Genomic DNA, 12,997 nt, shown 5'->3' with positions numbered 1-12,997 from the left:
CATCACTCATTGGGCTCCCAGCACTCACACTCAATGGGTACCCGCGCTCACTGGGGGTGTACAGACTCCGGAGGGGATCCTACAGCCCAAGCGCTATAATTTGCATGGACAACTCACGTGCTATAATATAAATATCTGGATCTGCACGGCCAACTCACGTGCTATAGTATAATATAAGGATCCGCACGGCCAACTCACGTGCTGCACGGCCAACTCACGTGCTATAGTATAATATAAGGATCTGCACGACCAACTCACGTGCTACACGGATAACTCACGTGCTGCACGGATAACTCACATACTATGATATCAATATCTCACAATTAGGCCCTTGGCCTTTCTCAGTCATAAATCTCTCCAGTCTCGCGGGTTCTCATTAATCATTAAATCAGCCCAAACAACAATGATATGATGTATCAATAATAATAACAGAGACTGAGATAAAATATGCAAGTAAAAACTGAGACTGAGTACATATAGCATTTAGCAGGCAATTCAACAAGTACGCGACCTATGTAGGTCCCAATATGATTTACAGTCAAATTTTTATCAACACATAGAGAGCATATATCTAACAATAAATTATTCAATTTTACAGTTTTCCGGGACGGACCAAGTCACAATCCTCTTGGTGAGCGCTCACAAGCCCGTCACCTAGCATGTGCGTCACTTCCAAAATAATCACATGATACCAAAATTCGGGGTTTAATATCCTCAGGACCAGATTTAAAACTGTTACTTACCTAGAGCGTGAAATTCTTTACTCTGCTATGCCTTTGCCTCGTAAATTGGCCTCTGAATGCCTCGAATCTAGTCACAAATAATTTGTTTCAGTCAATAAAATTTATTGAAATTAACTCCATAAGAAAATGCTAATTTTCCATAAAAATCCGAATTTTAGCTCAAAAATCGCATGTGGGGCCTACGTCTCAGAACTCGACAAAAGTTACAAAATCCAGAAGCCCATTCAACTACGAGTCTAACCATACCAATTTTTATCAAAATCCAACCCCAACTCGACCCTCAAATCTCACATCTATATGCTTTGTTCTTGCATGGTACATGGAGTTTTTGCTCAAGTCTATTGCACTTTGACTATCACAATAGGCGACATACTCTTTTTGATGTAATTCCAGCTCTAGAAGAAACCGCTTGAGCCATACCATCTCCTTGCCAGCTTCTGTAGCAGAAATGTACTCTGCTTCAGTTGTTGAAAGTGCAACACACTTCTGCAATTTAGACTGCCATGATATAGCTCCCCCTGAAAATGTAAACAAATATCCAGTAGTGGATTTTCTGTTATCAATGTCACCTGCCATATCATCATCTGTGTAGCCCTTCAAAATTGGATGGAATCCTCCAAAGCACAAACAATCTCCCGTATACCTCTCAGGTACCTAACTATCCACTTGACTGCTTCCCAATGTTCCTTTCCAGGATTTTCAAGGAATTTGCTAACAACACCAACTGCATGAGCAATATCAGGTCTGGTGTATACCATTGCATACATCAAGCTTCCGACTGCTGAAGAATAAGGAACTCTAGCCACGTTCCCTTTCTCCTCCACACTTGTAGGACATATCTTCTTGCTTAACTTTAGATGACTAGCAAGAGGTGTGCTGACTGGCTTAGCATTCTTCATGTTGAAGCGTTCCAGTACACGTTCAATGTACTTCTCCTGAGACAGCCACAACGTTTTACTTGTTCGCTCTCAAACTATCTTCATACCCAGAATTTGTTGTACTGGGCCCAAGTCCTTCATATCAAGTGACTTGGACAAATCTCCCTTCAACTTTGCGATCAACCCCTTGTATTTTCCTACAATTAACATATCATCCACATACAACAACAATATAATAAAGTTATTTTCAAAAAATCTTTTGAAGTATACACATGGATCAGAATATGTCTTTGTGTAAGTTTGACTTTTCATGAATGAGTCAAACTTCTTGTACCACTGACTTGGTGTCTGCTTTAACCCATAAAGACTCTTATTCAGTTTGCACACCATGTTTTTCCTTTCAGCTACTTCAAATCCTTCTGACTGCTCCATATAGATCTCCTCTTCTAAATCTCCATGAAGAAATGCAGTTTTCACATCCAACTGCTCCACTTCAAGATCTAGGCTAGCTGCTAAGCTCAAAATTGTTCGAATAGAAGTCATTTTGACAACAGGTGAGAAAATTTCATCAAAATCAATACCTTTCTTCCGTTTGAAGCCTTTTACCACCAATCGAGCTTTGTATATGACAAGCTTGTCATTTCTATCTTTCTTGAGTTTAAAGACCCCTTTGCATTTGAGTGGTCTTTTCCCCTTTGGAAGTTCAACCAGCTTGTACGTGCCATTTTTCTGTAGAGATTCCATCTCCTCTTGTATGGCTTTCATCCACTGGTTCTTTTCTGGATAGGACATCACCTCCTTAAGACTTTTTGGCTCCCCCTCATCACTGATGAGGACATACTCCGTGGAAGGGTACCTGCATGACTCTACCCTTGGCCTTTCTGATCTCCTCAGAGTTTGAGGTTCTTCTTCTCCTTGAGTGGGGTGATCCACTTGCTCGACATCATCATCAAGTTGCTCCCCCTGCTTAATAACCTTACCAGGTTGCTCCCCCTACTCGGCAACCTCGTCGGCCATACTTTCTATACTTGTGGGATTGTTAGAAGTAGAAGGAATAGTAACAAGGTTAGGAATAATACCATTATTGGCCTTCTCTGGCATATCATCAGCAATTATAACTTCACTTTCTCGGAAGACTACATCTCTGCTTTGACGACCTTCTTCTTTACGGGATCCCATAATCTGTATCTGAATTCTTCATCTCTATATCCGATGAATATGCAAGGAACAAATTTATCATCTAGCTTTGTTCTTTGCTTCTTTGGTATATGTGCAAAAGCTTTGCAACCGAACACCTTCACATGCGAGTAGGACACCTCCTTGTTGGTCCAAACTCTCTCTGGGATGTCAAACGCCAACGGAACTGATGGACTCCTATTGATCAGGTAAAGTTTGTCTGAACTGCTTCACCCCAGAATGACTTAGGTAGTTTAGCCATTCTGAGCATGCTTCTCACCTTCTCCACAATGGTGCGGTTCATCCTTTCGGCTACGCCATTGTGTTGTGGGGTTTTAGGAACTGTCTTTTCATGTCTGATCCCATGGTTCGAACAGTACTCTTCAAATTCTCTTGAAGTGTACTCACCTTCATTGTTACTTCGGAGATGCTTTAGCTTTTGGCATGTCTCCCTTTCCACCATAACATGAAACTTTTGGAAAACTTGAAACACCTGATCTTTGATTTTCAAAATATAAACCCACAACTTTCGTGAAGAATCATCAATAAAAGTAACAAAATATTTGTTACCGCCCATCTATTCAATTTCCATTGGACCACAAACATCAGAATATACCAAATCAAGTATATTCAATTTTCTTTCAGACGATGTCTGAAATGAGACTCTATGTTGCTTACCAAATAAACAATAGTTACAGGGTTTTACTGTTGTACCTTTGGCATAAGAAATGAGTGATTTCTTGGCAAGAATCTGCAATCTCTTCTAGCTTATATGACCCATTCTTTTGTACCACAAATCTGCAGAAATCTCATCTTGTGCCACGTTCAATTCACCTTGGCATATTTCTGTATTTGTCCTGTACAACGTGCCATGAGCAACTCCCTTTGCAATCACCAATGATCCCTTGGTGAGTCTCCACTTTTGATTTGCAAAATAGTTCTCGTATCCATCTCGGTCTAAAGCTATTTTCGAGATCAAGTTCATCCGCAAATCAGGTACATGCCACACATCCTTCAGAACTAATGTGCATCCAACATTTGTCTGGATACAAATGTCACCAATCCCCGCAATCTTTGAGTAACTTGTGTTACCCATTCTCACAAGGCCGAAATCACCCGCTACATATCTGCAAAAAAGATCTCTTACCGGTGTGGCATGGTAAGATACTGCTGTATCAACCACTCATTCCGACTATAGACTTGATAAGTGCATGCATTCCTCTTCCTCGTTTATACAGAGGACAACATTATCATTGTTTTGCACCATGGCAGTTGTGTTGTCGTCATTCTTCTGGCCACTAGTTTCACCTTTGCCCTTCCTTGGATTTGGGCAATCTCTTTTGAAGTGACCTGGTTGATCACAATTATAGCAATTTCTAGATCTTGATTTGGATCGGTTCTTAGACTTCCCACGAGCTCCGGATCTACCATAGTTGCTCGAACTCCTTTGATAACTTCTGCCTCTACCTTCTGTGATGAGAGCATGTCCTTGACTTTCAAGCTTCTTTCTCATCTTCTCATTGAGTAAATGAGCCGATGCGACATCTTTCAACTCAATGGTAGTCTTACCGTGCAGGATGGTTGTTGTCAGATTATCGTACGAAGATGGCAACGAGTTCAACAACAAGATGACTTTATCTTTTTCCTCAATTTTCACTCCGAGATTGGCGAGCTGTGTGATTAGTCCGTTAAATACATTTAAATATGACAAAAAATTCGTACCTTCACCCATATGTAGAGCGTATAGCTGCTTCTTCAGGTACAATTTATTTATTAGCTTTTTGGACATGTATAGGCTTTCCAACCTTGCCCAAATGCCACGTGCAGTATCTTTATCAATGATATTATTTACCACATCATCGGATAAGTGCAACCTGATCGCACTAGCAACCCTTTCATCCAAGTCAGTCCAATCCTCAGCTTTCATGGTATCAGACATTTTGGCATCAGCATCTAGTACCTTGTATAATCCTTGTTGGATGAGCAGATCTCTCATCCTTCTTTGCCATGTTGAGAAACCGCTATCTCCGTTTAATTTTGCTACCTCGTACTTTACTTCGGACATTTTTGTTTTTCACCGAGTATAGTACTACCGATAGTGAATAGTATTTCTGTGAACGAGCAGAACCTGTGCTCTGATACCAGTTGTTGGGAATAAACCCCCTACAAAAATAATATTCACAGTAATAGAAGCAGAATAATCACGTAGAACTGAGATACGGTAATTAGCAAGAAAAAGAGTGACAACGACACCAAGATTTTTACGTGAAAAACTCTTTGAATAAGGGAAAAAATCATAGTCCCGAGACGAGCAACTGATATCACTATAACAAGAAATTTTACACTTTGTAGGTCTGAGTAAAATACTCCAAAGACCACTACAACACTCAAAAAAAATAACTCTCTTTTGATATTCTCACCTCACTACAATATCGCTCACTCTCTATTTTTCTCACAAACTATTTTCTTATACCTTGTCCGTGAAACCTCACTCTTTCTTTCTCTCTTTGTTGGTGTGTGGAAATGAGAGTTGAAGCTCTCCTTTTATAGCCGAAGCCTCACTCTCTCAAGCCTACTATATTTAACAATTTGCACACACTTTTCCTTCTTTTTCTTCAACGTTGACAATTCAACAAAGTTGGCTGCCAATCCAAAGAAATTTAACAAAGTTGGCTACCAAACCAATGAAATTCAACAAAGTTGGCTACCAAACAAAAAAAAATTTCCTTAGGCACGTGCCTATTACTTTGACTATTGAATGAGATGAAACCCATCACAACTAAGATGAAACGTTATATGTTTTAGCCTATTAAATCCACTAGAAAATTTAATAAACAAAAAGGAAAGCAAATGTCGACTTATCCTCCAACTTGATAGTAAGTTAGGACATATCTACTAAGTTGGGACTTGTCAATTTTTGATCCCTATGTTGTTCACTATAGTATTAATTTGTGTTTATGACCATTTTTTCTTCCTTTCCAGTTGTCTAGTCTATAAAGCATCTTGTTATAGTGGAGAGTGGAAAGTAGTGGGGATAACTTTTCTTTTCTCCAAAAAGAAATATTCAATGTCTCTGCATCAGAAGCAGATTCAGGATTTAAATTTAATTGGTTTAACTTTTATGCTTTTTAGTATTGAATGCAACGTATTGTTAAGATTATGGGTTCAAATCTAATACTTATTAAGATATAATATCTTAGTAGGTTTTTATATATAAATCCATAGTTCAGTTGAAGTAGTATCTAAAAAGCTACTTCGGCCCCTGATGTGCACTTGCACTTAAATCAAACGCAATCTCTAGTGTTATCTTGCACGTAATGCTGACTAGTGTTCGATCAAATGTGGAAAGCACAGCTCCTAGGCATGCACAAATTATAGAACATTGTCTTTTCTCTATTAAAAGGGAAGATAATGTTTCCATGCAAATGGTGCACTATTTGTCCTTCATTCTATTTTTATCCTGAAATTTGGCGTTTATGCCTGATCATACAGAGCCTAAACGTTTTTCTTTTTTCAGGTTTGGGCATCATCCAGTTTTGTGGCTTTGTATTTAGAAGCTGACCACTTTTTCAGAATTAAAGCTTGAATTCAAAATTAATATCCAGACCATGGATTTAATTTTTAAAAAGTGATCAACTTCTAAATACGGCCATGCAAAATTGCAAACCCAGTGATTTGACGTGAACCCAAAAGACGTTGAGCGTCAACTATACGCTAGTAGCAGAGGCAAATCGGGTTCAAAAGTTTGAGTTTATTGGAAATATATGAGTTCAAAACATAGACTGCTTTTCAGAATTGTGCAACTATATATTTATAATGTAAGTAGAAGAAAAATAAATAAGTAAGGCAGCGTTTCAATAAAATTTCCCTCGTCCATCCATTTTTAACAAACAAGGCAGCGTTTCAATATAGGATTCAACAATTTGAGACAACTAAAAGACAAATTGTTAATTACCTGTGCATAAGAGCACCGACACTTGTTGCAAGTTGCCAAATGCAATAAAGAATCATCTCTGTTCTTGATAAATAAATACTTGTAACAAAATACAGATGAATACATCTATTCTCTGCTCTTCTACATTTCACTCTTTCAAAAACCAATACGATCAGGACCCGTGAACCTAAGAAAACAGATCTGGGATTGAAAATAAAGAAGAACACAAGAAAAGAAGATGGATTCTGGTTTTTTTAAATAAAAATAAAAAAACAGTAATTACACGCATCAAATTGCAGTTGGCAAAAGAAAACTGTATCATGGTATCAACAGAACCGCTGAGGACGTACTGTAGTGCTGCATGGTATCTATAATGACATTGCAGCAATTGGAGAGAGGAAATACCAATGTCACCAGCGTGTCTTCCATATAGTGTGATTGCCTGCATTAGCAATTAATGTTAGTAATGAGAATTGTTTAGTTCAGACTTGGCTAAAAGTATTACAAAATCAAGAACAAGTAAACATCAACTCTGAACATGCCAAGCCTGACTATATCACCCAGAAATTCTAGTCAAGATGCATCTGTTTAGGCTTTAGCAATTCATATAAGTTAGTCATTGCTTAACCTTATAGACTATTCAACTGTAGTTTCCCCTCTCGTGTCATTAAATTTCATTAGGCCAAACTGAAATTACTTTTTGGAGGTGGGGTGGGGGTCCTGGAAAAGAAGGAAAAGACGGATACGAGTAGAAGGATGGCACATCTAAGACTAAAAGCCAAAAGATCTGGTATTCTTCTAGATTACCTGTTTCCTCTTTTGGTTATACTTAATTTGAGGATTCAAGGATTCTCTGTCCTCTACTCCCGTATTCCTTTTTCCATATAGGCCACAATTACTTCAACATTGAACAGGAAAAAGACATGAATGTTTATCCATCAGGCCAAAGACAATAAGCCCCTTAAGCAAAATAGTATTCTTTTATGGAGGAGCAAAAAAGGTATCTATAATGGATCTCTCATAAAAATTCTCAAACATTCAAGTAATACCTTGTAAATGTCAAGCTACACCACTATCTGAAGGGTAACTCCCTAATACTCGCAAAAAGGTTGCAAATTCCTGCAAGGGAAAAAAACAATTCTCGTTCAGTGTTCTCGACTATCCACTAGTGGATTCGGGTTTTTTCTTTTTAAACTATTATAAAATGAGGAGGAAGGGGAGGAGGAAATGGGAGAAGGGAATAGGAATACTCTATGGAAAATTGAACCCCCACCTACACAGGGCGGGTTTGGGTAGCCCGCAAGTGAGCTACCCTGAATCACCTTATATACACTTGTCTTCGACAACTCTTTTGAGTGGTATTACTTTGCTCCTTCCTGTATGATGACCAATAAATACTACAACATCAAGTATGTCTAAGAAATACCTTGAGATGTCCCAAAGCATTTTGAGCCCTTTGGTCAGCCATAGATGCTTCGAAATCCACATAGAAAAGGTAAGGGAAGTATCTGCATAAGCATGCCGCACACAATTAGGAAGTTCACAACAGCAATGCAATAACATTGTAACTAAATGTTCTTCTGATCATAAGATGGTACTAGCATTTAGAAACTGCAAAAGTAGAGGGAAGACTTGTATGATGCATACTTTGGAAACCCATCTGTACTATCATCAAGCACCCGCAAAGCCTGCTTTTGCAGCGGACGACTCTCAATCTGAGCCAAAATTTAAAGCAGAACAGCCAAAAAAAATTGAGTTAGTATATCTTACCTGTGGCCTGAGAAATAACAGAGTATTTTCAGCTGAGCTAAACTAACCTTAGTAAGATTGATATTTCGCATAGCAAAAACAGCAAGTGCCTTGAAAAGCACCCCAGGGCCTTCATCGAGCGAAAAGACCACACTTGTCTGTCACGATCAGTAGATAAGCACAATCCACAGAATTAGGTGAGTAACTTTGAAGAGAAAAAACATATGAATTCAGTTATACAGTATTTGCTCCACATTTGAAGAGTTGGTAAACTGCAGGACTAACCTTGAATGGTTTATCAGTACCAGGAATAATGGGTTCCCTAGCCAGCATAAGGAAGCGTGTGACATTATCAGAGTCATCCTAAAAGAAAGATACATCAGAGAACTGACTAATGAATAAAATGTTGTCGACAGCTAGATTGTTACTCCAGATCTCTGCATACCTGAATATCTTGTGCAAGCACGTTCAAACCATAGATCCTAGCTGCAGCCAAACTTGCAACTGCCCCTGCATCTTTTAGTTTTTGGAAAGCAATATACTGCAGAAATAATCACAGAAAACATATCACGATTCAAAAATCTCAAGATAGCTGGTTGAATCAATTATAATTTACCAGACCAATTACAGAATCTTCTAAAATCCAAAAGTGCAGAAGTTAGAATCTTGTCTCACCTTGGCTGCACCAGCAGTATCATCCACAGCTTCTCTGACCAACCCCAACTTTGTTAATGTGTTCTCACACTGTGCAAGAGCCTATGTACAACCAGGTTTTCGATAAATAAACATGTGTGTCAAGCATATAAACAATTAGGAAGCAAAAGAAACATGCCTGAGGATGGCTAAGAACTCTTTTCAGGTCTTCAATTTTGACGCCATTGTTAGCCATTAAACAGTGCCGAATTGCAAGTTTGACTTCTCCAACTATATGGAGACGGTGTCTCAGTAAAAGGTCATAATTCCTGTGAATACTCCCTCCTAAAGAGTTTTCTATTGGTAAAACTGCTCTATCAACAAGCCACCTTTCAACAGCCTATCAAACAAGAAAGGAAGGTGAAATCATGGTTTGATTTAATCTATATAGGTGCAAAAGAATGTGAAACTAGCTTCTGCTGCATCTAGAACTTACTGTTCAGAGTCTTTAATATTTTTGAGAATGGTAACATATTATATAATCGTAGCACAAAGGCTGTGCTAAGGCCATATATACATATATCAAAAAGAGCAAAAACCACGGCTATCTTCTATCTCCTACTACAGTGATCCTATGATATCTATCATTGAATCTACATCCTGTACAAAATCTTCCTTACACCAAAAGTGAAACAAAAATAAGCAGTTCATCTTGATCTTCTGTAAGGAGTTGCTGTGTCCTTCAAAACATCTACTATTAATGTTAAGAGTCTTTAATGACCTTACTCTTTAAGAAAATATAAATTAATGACACAAGCCAGCTTAAGAATCTTTAGTGACCTTAGTCTGGCAGGCCCCGGCTATTATGTCCTAACCGAATTAGTTTAATCGGACAAACTGAAACCACTACACAAGAAATTTCAATCCAACCTAAGGCTTGTAGTACAGATTTTGAGATTTGGTTATCTGTTTCGTTGTACAGCATTAAGAAGATCAGTTAAACCCGCTTGGCCTAACATACCTAAAGGAGAATTGGTACCATTCCTACAATTAAGAGCAAGCAGATAGTCGTTATGATCAGACAATTTATGGCAGTCAATTCTGAAAATGTTGGGATTACTGCCAGATTTTATACGCATACCTACATGCAATAGTCATTTCTATTACTTCTTACAAAACCCAACCGGTTTCCAGCTCAAAATAGATTATGCAAGCAAACATTATAAAATAATTGGCTGATATATGTTCCTCTCCTATTTTCAAAGAAAATAGCTTTCCTGAAGTTACCTCTAGATATTTATAGAAGACACCAATACAGGGTCCTTGATCTAACCCAAGCCCCAACATGGTGGTTTTCGAAAAGCATAAAGAAAGGCAGAGATAGACAAAATCAAAGGAAAAAGTATGGGACGAGCTAGATTATAGAGACATATTATGAACATAAGGGCCTCTTATGAAGTCTTTGGGTGAGCATAGGAAAGCTACAAGAGGATGTAACAGCATTTTTCACATAACAATTCAAGCCAATAAGCTACTTCCAGCATCTTCCAGTATCTCTCAGCTTGGGCAGCTTGTTGATAAATACTTGAAATTTCTTATACAGGTAGACTCATGTTTGACTAACTGATTTCTTCATATCCATATTGAAGAAAATGCAATATTTGAACTATTGGCAACCAGTATGAAAAAAGGAAAAAAGGTTCATCTTTTTTACTGATTAAAAAGAAAAAGAGGTTCCATAATCCCTAACCAAGCCAAAGATTAAGGATACCAGCAAGTTATTGTTGAAGTTAAAGTGGGTCAACATTTCAACACATGGTGCAATAATTTAAACTTTTTTGGTTAATATAGCTAGAATTCAAACATTCATGACATGGAAAATCATAGTAACCACGTCTTATGCTAGGAGCAGAGAAGTCATGAGTTTCCTTCAACATGTTAAATTGATATTAAGTTATCCCTTAGATTGGAATAAGAGTCAACACAAGTAGCAGGATTTGAAAGCATGTAATAATAATATGGAGTAATATTGACAATTTCTTAAGTTCTTTTTTTATTTAAGGATATTCAACAACTATCTCAACTAGCTTTCTATTATGTTAGCCTCTGTCTGTGGTACTTGCACCCTTGATAGGGTGTGACCATTCTAATATTATCCAATTTTGTGGCCACTTGCCACACATCCAATACAACACTTTGCATTTCTATGACATTATATGCAGGGTTTAGAGGCAAATATTCACTCCTATGTGACATTGCTTGTCTGACAAATCACATCTGCTCTACAGAAATTGTTTATTAATTAGTTAGATATCTTCCTATCAAATAATACCTCATAGCACCCCACTTCAACCATTCTATTTTAATTCTAGAACTGATATAATTAGCACTAGGTTTTTACTTTATCTTTGAAAAATAAATACTCATTAAACAACACAAAGTAACCAATGATGGATAAGTTTACAACCATGGTTAACAGTCATCCGCTCCTACACACAAAGAAATGCATAATTCATTGAGGAAAACAAACTGTTGCCCAAATTGAGTGGAAACCAAAGAAAAACTCACTTCAAAAGCAGTATCAAATTGTTCGCAGGGAACTGCTTCACAGTTTGGATATGCTTTCTCTGCTGCTGATTCACTGTAAGCACCACGCACTCCCTGAAAGATCAATACATAACTAATCAGGAACGTCCAAAGGCAACCTGATTAGCAGAGGCATATCAAAGAATTTGAAACTAGTGGGTGCATAGTCTAATACATATACATCTCTAAAACTGTTGGTAAATTTCTATAGGATTTAAGTTAACATCATCGCTGAACTTTAACATGTGATAGCAGGTTAGTTAACATTTTTACCAGGTTACAAATTAATGCTTATCAAGAGATTTACCTATAATTACCTAATAATTGACCTGATTGTGTAATTTTTTTTACATGGACGGTATATAGCACTTAAACTCATTTCAATATACTTATAAAAACATTTCTAAAAAAATTGAAAAAAGATTATATATACATATAAAATCCATAACCTGATAAGCAACCCGAAGACGAGACCCTTCAGATGCCATATTGCTCAAATCAGCCGATGTTAATGGCCCTAAAATTCATCAATTTCAACATAAAAAATCAATACAATTACATTATCAATTAAAACCCTAATTTTATCGAGATTGATCAATTTTAAAAACTGTAACCTACTTGGAAGGGGATTAGGTGAATCCTTAGCATTGTATTCATAAGGATGTTCATCATTGACTTTATTAAGCTCAATTGCTTGACCTTTCTTAATTTCTCCTCCGAATGGGCTGTTGCTTTGGTCGCCGGCACCGTCGGCGCAGGCGTAGATCGAGAGACAACGACGTCGTTTAGGTAACGGAGTGAAGGAGGTGTGAATGAGGGATGAGAGATTTGAGGTGGTTGTTTCGGGAGGGGGGAGGGAGATTTTTGGTGACCTAATGATGGTGGCAGCCATGGTGGTTGTTCACTGTGTGTGTGTGTGTGTTTTGTTGCATGAGCGAGATAACCGAGAGCGGGAGAAGAGATGGTGTCAGTGTCACTGTTGATTTGGAACTGTTATTTTTTGTTTGCTAATTTGGGCATAGGCATTCTAAAGTTGTACTGCTTAGGAATTACTTAGCACGTCGTCACTTCTTCAGGCAGAATTGTGTTAAAAATTTTAGTTTAAAATTTTAAAATAAAATAAATATTGGTCAATCTCTAAATAGTATTTTTAAAAATGGCTATATATACACTTACCCAAAAGTAGAGATTCATAACATTATTACTAGAGCAACATCTCTTTCTATTTTCCCCGCCCTTGCTTGATATAATAAAAAAAAGTTTGACTTCTTGAAACTTTTAATTAGTCGAATCCAAAT

The 12,997-nt window shown here is 37.6% G+C and overlaps 1 protein-coding gene across 1 annotated transcript; it reads right to left on the bottom strand.

The window, feature by feature from the left end:
* Positions 1–6,792: 6,792 nt before the first annotated feature.
* On the bottom strand, positions 6,793–12,707 carry LOC104110166 (arogenate dehydratase 2). Its single transcript, XM_009619610.4, has 12 exons — positions 12,318–12,707; positions 12,149–12,216; positions 11,682–11,774; positions 9,313–9,513; positions 9,156–9,236; positions 8,926–9,021; positions 8,766–8,843; positions 8,549–8,638; positions 8,379–8,446; positions 8,158–8,239; positions 7,781–7,850; positions 6,793–7,173 (listed from the first exon to the last, which is right to left on the bottom strand). The coding sequence occupies exons 1-11, from the start codon at positions 12,589–12,591 to the stop codon at positions 7,791–7,793; spliced, it is 1,191 nt and encodes a 396-aa protein (XP_009617905.1). The 5' UTR covers positions 12,592–12,707; the 3' UTR covers positions 6,793–7,173; positions 7,781–7,790.
* Between the last annotated feature and the right edge of the window lie 290 nt (positions 12,708–12,997).

The sequence above is a fragment of the Nicotiana tomentosiformis genome, chromosome 11 (assembly GCF_000390325.3).
Source record: "Nicotiana tomentosiformis chromosome 11, ASM39032v3, whole genome shotgun sequence".
Lineage (NCBI taxonomy): Eukaryota > Viridiplantae > Streptophyta > Magnoliopsida > Solanales > Solanaceae > Nicotiana > Nicotiana tomentosiformis.
This window is presented reverse-complemented; position numbering and strand designations above follow the sequence as displayed.

Coding starts and splice junctions, on each gene's coding strand:
- LOC104110166 (XM_009619610.4), bottom strand. CDS start 12,591: ATGGCTGCCACCATCATTAGGTCACCAAAAATCTCCCTCCCCCCTCCC. Junction 8,844..8,925: donor TGCTTGCACAAGATATTCAG/GTATGCAGAGAT, acceptor TCTTTCTTTTAG/GATGACTCTGATAATGTCAC. Junction 8,639..8,765: donor GTACTGATAAACCATTCAAG/GTTAGTCCTGCA, acceptor TGATCGTGACAG/ACAAGTGTGGTCTTTTCGCT.